At 31.7% G+C, this 11,480-nt stretch overlaps 4 protein-coding genes across 5 annotated transcripts; 2 read left to right on the top strand and 2 right to left on the bottom strand.

Moving 5' to 3' along the window:
* Window positions 1-2,994: 2,994 nt before the first annotated feature.
* On the top strand, window positions 2,995-3,622 carry LOC125059386 (mitochondrial import inner membrane translocase subunit Tim8). Its single transcript, XM_047663792.1, has 2 exons — window positions 2,995-3,204; window positions 3,318-3,622. Exons 1-2 carry the CDS (start codon window positions 3,106-3,108, stop codon window positions 3,489-3,491), a joined length of 273 nt encoding a protein of 90 aa, XP_047519748.1. The 5' UTR covers window positions 2,995-3,105; the 3' UTR covers window positions 3,492-3,622.
* Window positions 3,623-3,710: 88 nt separating this feature from the next.
* Window positions 3,711-5,911, bottom strand: LOC125059362 (RNA transcription, translation and transport factor protein). Its single transcript, XM_047663758.1, has 4 exons — window positions 5,766-5,911; window positions 5,343-5,567; window positions 4,789-4,875; window positions 3,711-4,062 (listed from the first exon to the last, which is right to left on the bottom strand). Exons 1-4 carry the CDS (start codon window positions 5,833-5,835, stop codon window positions 3,767-3,769), a joined length of 678 nt encoding a protein of 225 aa, XP_047519714.1. The 5' UTR covers window positions 5,836-5,911; the 3' UTR covers window positions 3,711-3,766.
* A 652-nt stretch (window positions 5,912-6,563) lies between these two features.
* On the bottom strand, window positions 6,564-10,759 carry LOC125059223 (dehydrodolichyl diphosphate synthase complex subunit DHDDS). Of its 2 annotated transcripts, none has more exons than XM_047663536.1 (5): window positions 10,374-10,759; window positions 10,116-10,249; window positions 9,834-9,982; window positions 9,528-9,703; window positions 6,564-6,662 (listed from the first exon to the last, which is right to left on the bottom strand). In XM_047663536.1, the coding sequence occupies exons 1-5, from the start codon at window positions 10,563-10,565 to the stop codon at window positions 6,600-6,602; spliced, it is 714 nt and encodes a 237-aa protein (XP_047519492.1). In that variant the 5' UTR covers window positions 10,566-10,759; the 3' UTR covers window positions 6,564-6,599. The 2 variants fall into 2 exon arrangements, with proteins under 2 accessions (XP_047519492.1, XP_047519491.1); XM_047663535.1 differs by lacking the exon at window positions 6,564-6,662 and adding an exon at window positions 9,023-9,322 and having other exon boundaries at window positions 10,374-10,755.
* On the top strand, window positions 6,592-8,914 carry LOC125059222 (protein FAM50 homolog). The gene is made up of 6 exons (XM_047663534.1): window positions 6,592-7,089; window positions 7,318-7,416; window positions 7,827-8,031; window positions 8,108-8,262; window positions 8,449-8,561; window positions 8,654-8,914. Exons 1-6 carry the CDS (start codon window positions 6,745-6,747, stop codon window positions 8,751-8,753), a joined length of 1,017 nt encoding a protein of 338 aa, XP_047519490.1. The 5' UTR covers window positions 6,592-6,744; the 3' UTR covers window positions 8,754-8,914.
* Window positions 10,760-11,480: the final 721 nt, after the last annotated feature.

The raw sequence follows: 11,480 nt of genomic DNA, 5'->3' as shown, positions 1-11,480 counted from the left end.
CAACGACATCCCCAATACATGTCGTTGATCCCTTGGAGGATGGTATGGGATGCTACTTGTGTGGACACGTTTTCCCCGTCTCACCTCCCTCGGACAAGCAAAAAAGCTGGGACGGCCGCAGAGTAGGAGAAAATAATAAACGGCTCAAATATAAGAGTCTTTCCTCCAACTTCGATTTTGTTCCCTTTGGAGTAGAGACTTTTGAGCCGTCGGGTTCAAGTGCATACGCACTAATGAAATATTTAAGTTGACGCCTGGTAGTACCGGCGAACCCAGAGCTGGTGCTTTCGTCGCTGAACGAATAAGTATCGCAATACAGCGAGGAAATGCTGCCAGCGTTATAGGTACACTGCCAAAGTTTGGTCACTTTTAATATTCTTTTTATTAATTTTAAATGATTTTTATTATTGTATATGTAGGTTAAAAAAGGTTATAAATACTGTATATTTGATTGTTATGTTTAGGTTTTATTTAAATAAATATAAAATTGAAAATTAAGGAAAGGCAGCGTAAAATAACAATTTTATAAAAGACAATTATTTTGATTTTTAAAAGTAGGTAAATATACTTTTTTTTATACATAGAATGCTCGCGATGCCTTTTGAAGGTCGATTTACATCAAACGAACATAGAGCTAGAGCTAGAACAAGAGCATTCTTTCGTAATCTTTTAGTGTAAACAAAAGCTAGATCGAATGTTCTTTGCTCATTCGTTTCAATTCTGTGGTTAGTATTGGTAGTGCTTCGTTATGTCTGACTCTGACAGCGATATCATTATTGCAAGTGCTGCATTTATTATTTTGTCGCGAAAACTCAAAAATAAAAGAAGGAAGAGCCGTTGGTGGGTTTTTTTAACTCTTCAACATTACATTCCAGTTGTTTTGCGATTTCCCGCCAAGCATCTTGTTTGTAAGTTGTATTTTTATAGTTTTCATACGTCGGATCCCATAGGCATCTGAAATTGCGGTAGGCTTCTATCATTAATAAACATTTTTCTTGAGACCAATCCATAATTTAATCGATAAGATACGTAAACAATCGCTAGAACACAAGAACGCTTTGAAAAGACCGCTCAGTGGCGCGAGCACGTCCGAACACGCTAGAACGCTCTAAGCAACTGTTCGCGCGCTCTTGCGCCGTTTACATCAAGCGAACGAGCATTCTTAGAATATTCTATAGAATCTTTGCGAACGCACTAAGAACAACGAAAGAATGCTCTACGCCTGTTTACACTAGAAGAATTTGATGTAGTGGGGATAGAATGAGCATTCGCTCGTTTGATGTAAATCGACCTTGAGAATAAAATACAGAATGCTCCACATTCCCGGAGGTTACCGAGAGGCAAAATTTTTGTAGAATACAAGCACTGGCGAGAGCACACGAGAGCGGCTCTCTACATTCCCGAATTGTTCAGTTGAAATTTTCTTTGATTATCTGCTGCTGCTGTAGTTGTTTACACGAGATAACAAGAATATAGGCGAATACTCTCTACACTCCGGTATTCGGTAAGTCTTGTGTAGTTTTGCGGAATGTGGAGAGGCCTTAACAGTTATGACAAACTTTCTTAATTTTAAATAATGTATTGTTTTATCGTAAACAGTAGATACTGTTTTTGAATATCCAGTGTTTCCAACTTGGCGGTTTTCCTCTCAAATATAGGGATACTTACGTCGGCTGTGTATTTTTTAGAGTAGGTATACTACGGAGCAGCAGAGAGAAAGCAAAAGATTTTATCTCGGGAGATAAAGATAGAACCTAGAACCATGTCGCGTATTATAAAAAATGACTTTGGACTTATAGCCTATAAGAGACGTACTGTAATTTCTTAACTGATAATTTAAAAAATAATAGGTTGGTAAAATCGGAACAACTACCTACTGAAGCGGCACGTAAAGGGGGGGGGGGTCACAGAAAAAATTTGTTTACCTACGGATGACTTTTTTTTTATTGAGCAACATTTTTCCAACAAGATGACTGTATTTATGCTCAAAGCTCTAAGGAAAGCTACCCAATTACTCGACCGAGTGCAACGTAGGCACTATGTTACTTCAGTGATAGTTTGGTGGGATATTAACTATGAAGGAGTGACCGAGCCATACTTTTGTGGAAAAGGTATCAAAACATCGGCATAAGTGTATCAAGATACCATTCTTGAGAAGGTAGTGAAGTCCCTTAACAACACCATGTTCAATAACCAAGAATGGACCATGGTCGACATGGTCATAAAGCTCAGTCTACGCAGTCTTGGTTAGAAATGAAGGTTTCGGACTGCATCAAAGCTGAAGACTGGCCGTCGTCTATTCCCGATCTTAATCCGCTGGATTATGATATAATGGTCAGTTTTAGAGAGTACGGCTTACTCTAAATGCCACGATAATTTGGAGTCCCTAAAACAATCCGTAAGATTGGCAGTGACGAATTTTCCCATGGAAAGATCAAAGAGTGTGTGCTTCTGTTGATAACTGGCCTCAACGTCTAAAGGACTCTTACAGTCCGACTGTATTGCAGCTAATGGAGACCACTTCGAATAAGCTTTTTATATTGTAAATTCTTTTATATTTATGTACCTATTAAACTAACACACTGTAAAAGTAATAAATGTTATTTGCAATAGACAAAAAAATTCTTCGTTTCAGTATTTATGGCAAGACTAGGTATTTATAGTAAGTAATTTTATTTATTTCAGCTTGCTCCTTAATTATAAAATATCTTAGTTTGGTTATTGATTACCTACTTGTTTAGTTTAAAATTATTATCTAGTCTTATTGAGGTGGGCAGTGGGATAGAAGATGTGGGGATTTAACTATAATTCTTAATCAGTGTAACAATTATTTCGTTTTACTTAAGTAGGATTATAAAGTAATTGTGACATTTTAGGGGTTTTCACTTTTCACTTAAAATATGTTTTAGAGTTACAGTTACAAAAACAATACTGATTATCATATTTTGTACCTCTATCATCTATGGTTGTTTTATACTGAAGTCTGACATATAAACTATAAAAAAAACTGGTCCGAAGTGTCAAGTCTAACCTAACCTAAAAAGTCTCAAACAGGAACTCAAAACCTAATATAATTGCGTTATCCATAATCACATTAGGCACACAATGACAGACTTGCCAGATTTTTCGAGTCCTAAAGGTGCTGATTCGGAGCTTCAAGACTTCTTGTTAGCGGAGAAACAGAAAGCTCAGTTTCATGCTCAGGTATTTCAGCCACTGTCTTTTCCACAAAAGAAAACTTTTCTTATCAAACGTAAACTATATTAATATAGATATTTCTACACATATTATTATTTAATCATATCTTCTTGTCGTAGATACACGAGTTTAATGACTTTTGCTGGGACAAATGTGTGGATAAACCGGGAGCAAAATTAGACTCGAGAACAGAGACTTGTATTACAAATTGTGTTGAAAGATTTATTGATGTCTCATTACTTATTACCAATAGATTTGCCCAAATGTTGGAAAAGGGTGGTGGTATGCAGTAAACTATCTAATTAATGTATCTAATGAATGTTTAAATTGTTTGAAAGGTTGATTAACAATGTTATGAGAAGTAGTATTGTTACATTAATTTTGTTTTAGTCAGTAAGATGAAATAAAAGTTTTAGTTTTTAAATGTTTTTTATTTATTGTAAATTACAAAGCAGTACTTTTTATTATTGTTAATTCTTAGTATTTAACATATAAATTATTATGAATTAATATTGTTATGAATATATGTAATACATGCAACTTCTTTTTTTGTCCATGTTGAACCAAATTATCTACCGACTTTTCCTAATTTTGTATCAGTACGAGGATCTGCAGTAATTGTTTGAACAGCAACCAATGCTTCATTAATTTTTGTTTGTAACTCTCTTAAATCTTGAATAAACAATAGATTAAGAACATCAACAGGTTGATTAATTACTATGGTGTCAGATTGTGGTTCAGGGTGTGGGGAGTTTTTAAGAATCTTGGCTACAGCTGCCAAGCGGAATTTAGGATCTGGGTGAGGTCCCACTCCAGCAAGAGTACACACTCTATCAACACCAGCTTTGAAAGCAGGACTGTCAACTGAAAAAATATTAAGCTGATATTATAAACAGATTTTAATCTGGTTTTTAAAAATACTGTACCACATAACCTGTACTATATAATATCTATTTTACTTTAAAAGTGATAATAGGCAATTAATTTGTTTTTTTTATCTATGTTTTGATTTGGTTTGAAGTAAAATACAACCATAGCTTAATATCAACATTCACATGTATATACTTATTTCAGTAATTATTACATTATTCAGTATATTATATAACAATGTTCTATAGATAAGTTTATATTTTAAAACATGTAAATTATTTTCATTGGTAATTCGACTTATTCCCATTACAACTTGATAGATGTGATTAAAAAAGTATTAATTTGAATCAAATTTTTTCTAAAACTTCTATTTTATAAAGAGATTAAACACTTCTTATATTATTTATATATCATATCTCAAAGGTTCATTTTTGCATATTGCATAATATAAGGGTTAATATTATCATAAAGTCACCCCTGATATTATGTGATAGGGGTGACATTTTGATAACAGGAATATGTTTAATTATGAATAATCCTGTATATTATGCCACCCATCTCAGCCCCCAGGATCCATCCATTTTACAGATTTCAGTTGACTACAAACATAATATACATATACATTTTACCATATTAGTGTATATTTATTACCTTTATAATGTGTTTTGTTAATTTTTCCTGTTATAGTCTATTTTTATTTATAAAATAATTCATACTTACAGTTTAAGTTATCCAAAGGGTTAGAAGATACAACATTTGGAGCAGCTTGTTTTGGTTGTTCTACTTTTACATCCTTGTATTTACTAACTGCAAATAATACCATAATTATTGAAAGTATCATAAGTCCCATTATAAGGCTCTCAAGAAAAAAGGCACTCACAACCTATATAAATATTTATAATCTGCCTATGTATCCTGCTTCTCCTAATCTTGGTTTGCACTAGCAAAACATAAGCTATTTTTTTCATCTATTGACCACTTTCTTTGTGTCTTTGTTATTTCTTACTGTGGTTGATATTATTTTTAGGTATTATTATTCTCTGAAGAATTAGTGTACACAAGTATTTTTAAATTTGTGAATTGACCCAACAAAAAAAATAATAAGCAGATTTTCAATAAGAGTGATGCCACCAGCCATGATGAAAATATTTTGTAAATTTACAATTTAATATGACATATACTATATTATAACATGTTAATATTAACAAAATTGGATTGATCTTATGAAATCTAATCCTTGTGTAGTAACTATGTATACTATAGAAATGAGTTACCATTATCAGCGAATTCCAATCTAACTGCATAAGAAAGAAGCCAATTTAGTTGTTCATTTAAGGTGCCATCCACCATAGGACTTACTAGATCTTTTTGGTAAATATCATAAGCTTCTTTCCAGTTTCCACTGTCAATATTCCTAAGTCCTTCCCTTTCCTCAATCTTATAATGTCTAATCTTTTGATCTTCCAACCATAACACTACACTTCTATATTCCTTTTCATCTAAAAACAGTAATGGTGTCTTATTTTTATTTATAAGTTATAATGAAAGATGATGATGTCCGATAAAAAAGCTATTTGCGTCCAAAGTATTTGTTGTTATCTTATGAAACATATTGTGAAAATAGTTTTAATAGAAATTATATATTGGTGTTTATTTAAAATATGTTAAAACATTAATTGTGTATGGGCTTTTCTTACCTTCGCAATTAAAAGTTTCTGGATTAGGATGTCCTAAAGCAGTTAATTTCAATTTAAAGTTAGTATTCATCCTTTTTAAATCAAAATGATTCCTGTTTATTATAATAATTGTACAATGGTTATTAATTAGTAAAACTAAAAATTGAAATTTAAAACGCTACTCGCTAGTATCTTACAATCTATAGTCGAATTTTTAATTAGACGATATCAACTGACAGTAGCTAATGTCACTTTGTAAAATAATGTTGCCACATTTAAAGTAATAGTGATGCGTTCAGTTCTTGTTCAATCAGATGAATGAACAATGAGTGTGAATAGTCAATCATTTCAAACAATAAAAGAATATTATTTCTATTTCAAAATTGTATAAAAGTGCTCTGATATAAGTTAGGTACTAGTACTATGTAACTACAATCAGTTTTTTGACGTCTTATTACAAAGCGCGGGGCGGCGACTAGTGCCATCACCGATCATTAATTCAGGGGTTTTTACTTTGTCACAACACTATTTTTATTTCATTAAAAACTGACAACACCGTAAACGTCAGTTGATATCGTCTAATTAAAAATTCGACTATACAGTTTAATTATTTTAACTATTCTGTGATCTGTCAAAGTATATTGTATAAACTATAAAGCACAAAATACAGATGTATTAAGGTGAATATTACACAGACTTCCATATTTTCGAAGTTTGTACAGACTAATAATTTATATTACCATTTCAAGGAAATTCCCATTATCACAACTGACGTCTGACAGCAACAACAAGCAACAGTTTCTAGCTACACTCTGCACTCTGCAGTCTGCCAGTAGTCAGCTGTGAGGCGTGAGCTCATAAAATATAAATTTTTGCATTGTTTGTTTGTGGTGACAGTAGGCCGTGGTGTTGATTTTTCTGGAAATTTGTTTAAATATAATTAAATTTCATCCCCTTCGGATATTTAAAATCTAAAAGTTTTATTTACTTTAAGACAATAATGGCTCATTACAAAGGTGCAGCTTCAGAAGCTGGAAGGGCAATGCATTTAATGAAAAAGAGAGAAAAGGCTCAACAAGAAATCGAACTCCGAAAGAAGAAAATTGAAGAGGATCTCAAGATTGAAAACATTGAAAATAAATTTGCAACACATTATGACGCTGTGGAACAGCAATTGAAGAGTTCTACAATAGGACTTGTTACACTTGATGAAATGAAAGCTAAACAAGAACACATAGTCCGTGAAAGAGAGAAAAAACTTGCCCAGAAGAAAGCCGAAAAGGAAAAGGAGAGACAAAAAGAAATAGAAGCAAAACAAGCTCAAAAGAATAAGCAAAAGAGACAGGTACATATTATACTTGCAATTATAAGGTGTAATAGGAACATATAATTCAGAAACTTAATATTTTCTTTTTATCTACTGGGTTACATGTTATTGCTAAATACAAAGGCATTCTCATATTATATTGAAATTTATTCTGACTGAAAGACTTGTATCCTTAGTAATGTTACAAATGAATAATAAGTGTTTTTTTTGTGATCATGATAATTATTATGAGACCTTGGATTTCAGATACAAGCTCTGTCTTTTGATATAAATGATGAAGAAGATGATGATGATAGCAAGGAAGAAGAAATACCTGAAGTTGATTGGAAGGAAAAACCCGAATTGGTAAGTAATTGTTATTCTTATATTCTGTAAGCCATACTTCCCTGAGTTTAGGTAAAAAGATTTTAAATGTACGATTAAAGCATATTTCATATTTCTAGTTCAAAGATAATATTACTGACTGAGTATGGATCAATTGAACTTAGCTCTGCTCTTAAGGAAGATTTAGTTTGTTTTAACTATAAATATATCTGTATTACCTATTATTAGTAATAATTATGTTATAAACTTGAACACAAGATTCACAATTGGAATTCAGCAGTATGTCTTATGTCAAAAACATATGAGATTGTAACATATTGGTGTTAAAGTGTATGGCTAAGTGACTTAAGATAAGTTTAATTAAAAACAAAAAAAAATACACTACTTAAAAATATTATAATTAAATATATCTTCCTGTTTTTTTCTACTAGCCTGCAAAAAAAATTCGTAAGAACCCAGATGTTGATACATCATTTTTACCAGATAGAGATAGGGAGGAAGCGGATCTTAAGCTAAGGGAAGAACTAAGATTAGAGTGGGTTATGACTCAAGCCAGTCTCAAGGATGAACCGATAACTGTCACATTTAGTTACTGGGATGGATCAGGCCATAGAAGAAATGTTACCCTAAAAAAAGGTTTGTAAATTATAAAAGATATTATTTGCAACGCATAGTAGAATAATAAATGTATATATTTAAAAAAATATTCCAGGAAACTCTATATACCAATTTTTGCAAAGATGCTTAGATACTTTAAGACCAGAGTTTAGTGAATTAAAAACAGTATCGGCTGATCAACTCATGTATGTGAAGGAGGATTTAATTTTGCCACATCACTATACTTTCTATGACTTCATCGTTACAAAGGTAAGAATTGTGTATTATCTATCTATGCATAAGTACATTTAACAATGTTAACATTTTTAAGTAGTATGTTTGAGTTGTCTTGAAAGCTTGATTATTAGTATCATCATATTATTGATAGTGTTATGTTTACTACTATGTATGTATATATATATATCAATACTAATTACCAACTAAAAAATATTTTAGGCAAGGGGTAAAAGTGGGCCTTTATTCCAATTTGATGCATCTGATGATATAAGACTTATGAATGATGCCTCTCAGGAAAAGCAAGATTCACATGCAGGAAAAGTCCTTTTACGGTTTGTTAAAAGTTTTTAATTAAGATGTATAAGATATAAATCAATTATTAAGGTTATAAAACAAGTATTTATTTGCACTAATTTTATTTCAGGTCATGGTATGAAAGGAATAAACACATATTTCCTGCATCTAGGTGGGAACCCTACGACCCTACAAAAACTTATTCCAAATATACCATCAAAGGGAAATGAAATATTCATACAACATATTTAAAATATTTTACAATAATATGAAAGGATTATTTCATAATGATTACTTTTATAAAGCAATCAATAATAAGATTTTAGAACTAATCTACATACTTGTAAATAATGAGTTGAATTTATTTTAAATAAATTCTAAGTTCTACAAATATTTATTCATTGAACACCTCATTCTACCTTACATAAATTAAATATATTATTTATCTGGGTGGTAATTAAAGGAAAAAACATTCCTATCTCATACCTTAATAGCAATAAATAACTTATTGTATATTTCTGTTTCATACATTGTGATAAAACTATGTATACCATATACATATAACTATGTATAAGTATATACCATAGCTAGACTATGATGAACATTCTATATAATTCTTTAACTGTTGTAGCCTTTTTTCTTCCAATTTCTGTAGAAATTTATCTTGATTTCCATTGTTATCTTTTTGGGGTAATGGTGGAGGGGCATATCTTTGAAAGTGAATAATAGCTACTAAAAGATTCCAGACCGTAAATTCAGGCCACAAAGCATCAGAAAAATAAAGAACCGTATTGGCAGTCTGAAAATAAAATGTGTATTTAAAATGGTAAGAAGGTCTCTAGGTCATGTAAGTGAATCAAAAGGTTGATTTCTTTTTGTAAATTGATTTTACTTTTATAACCTAGACAAGTTTAAGTTATAACAATAAAGGTAAGATTCAGAAATGAGACTACAACAACTCTTATACTTAAAATTTTGTTTTTATGTAGTCAAAAATATATTACCTGCCATAGCATGAAATCTGATAGTCTGACTTCTCCAGATGTTCTTATAAGAAGTTCTGGTGGCCCAAGATCTAAGGTCTGTGATACGAGTTCCTCATTAATATCATATGTTGTTATATCCTTATGATTTACTCCATCAGCAATGTGCGATGCAGCCCTGCTTATTTCATCTCGCCCTAAAACAATCCTTTGTAATAATTTTTCAAATTCATATATAAAATCCAAGACAAATCAGATCAATGGTAAAGGTATTACTGAAAGATTAGCAAAGATGCTTTCTTATTTTAAAAATAAGCCATAATTTACCTGTATAAGCATATGCAATATTCAGCCTAAGCTTATTATTATGAAGTGTTGCTAACATTGCTTGAGATACCATTTTACATAAATCTGAAGGCAAAAGTGACATTCTTCCAGCTACATGTATTCTTACACCCCAGTCATTTATTTGATCCCTATAAATGACATTAACCATGAATTTAATTATAAGGCAAGGAAATATTTTCAATGAAATAATTAAATCATAGAAGTTTTGGTTCAAGTGTTGTGTTTTGAAGTAAAAATACTAATTACAACAAATCAACTCACATTGCATCAAGTAATCTCTGAAACTTATCCCGTGCTAAATCCATAAGCGCATTTACTTCTTCATCACTTCTTTTAAAATTTTCAATACTAAAGGCATACACAGTCACCTCAGGTATACCCAAATCTAGGCACCACTAAAAATAATATACATTAAAGCTTACAGTAGCACTTTATCTTCTGGTAATGGTTATTAAAACTAAAATCTGGTAAATTGAAATTGTTATATATCGTGTGCACGGTATTTTTTTTAATACTTGCCTTTAATGTTTCCGAAAGCTTATCAAATCCCCTAGAATGACCGTCACTCGTTTTCACGCTAAGTTTTTTTGCATACCGGCGGTTTCCGTCCATTATAAATGCTATGTGTTGCGGCACCCGTCCTGTTTTTACAACTTTTATGCAAAATAATTGGAAAAAAGAAACACAATTTTCATTTACCCAATCCGACATTATTATTGTTGATGTTAGATTTTATTATATAGGCAATTTGTTGTAGCCACAACGAGGACAGTACCAACAAAAGAAAGCCCCAAATCCCAATAATTCTTCCAAATTATTGTGTAAACAAATATTACATTTGTTTAAACTTTAAAGTATTTTAGAGAATTTAAAAATATACGACACTTGAGTTGACCCACAGATCACGGGTCTAAAGACTAAAATACTTCTAAAATCTAAATAGTAAATACTAGTAGCAGGGCTGCCAAGTGATAAAAACGCATGATCGTACACCAACTACAAAAAAAAGGAAAATTTAAAATGAAAAGATCGTTCAACATAAAATTGGAAAGTTTTTATTTAAAATGAGTGGCTGCCTTCGCCTTGAAGAGTGTAACTTCAAAAGTCCATATTCTGAAAGCATTTCGACGTCACAAACAGTCCACCTAGCTTTAAATTGGTTTTTACCGGGACCTAACCAGTCCTTAAATAAATCTAATTTTTCCTATCGGGACGATACTTCTGTGCTCTGAGTTTGTTCCTCTCTGTTGTAGAAAGCTCCTATCTTTTGGCTAATTTCATTTTTGGAGTACTTGGCGCAGGTAGCTCTTCTCCACTACCCATTCTTGTTTAAGCATATTGAAGTAACACAAGAAACACAAAAGACAATATGCAGATCAAAAGAGGATAATATAATCACTTAGAGCTCGAGACTGAGGAGCAAAACAGGTTTTTGACTATTCCAATACAAGTCTTTACAAAAGAAAAATAATAAGTTTTGTAACATTGCACACACTCACAGACTTAAAGTTTTTCAAGTAGGGAATAGGGATGTGCCAATCGAGAGTTTGTTTTGGGAATTTTGTTAAGGGTATACCTACGAGTACTCGAAAGATTCTCGCATCATATCGAATCCATACTAAATTT

The sequence above is a fragment of the Pieris napi genome, chromosome 19, assembly GCF_905475465.1.
Source record: "Pieris napi chromosome 19, ilPieNapi1.2, whole genome shotgun sequence".
In the NCBI taxonomy this organism is placed as follows: Eukaryota; Metazoa; Arthropoda; class Insecta; order Lepidoptera; family Pieridae; genus Pieris; species Pieris napi.
Note: the sequence above shows the minus strand (reverse complement) of the source record. Positions and strands in the feature narration are given on the sequence as shown.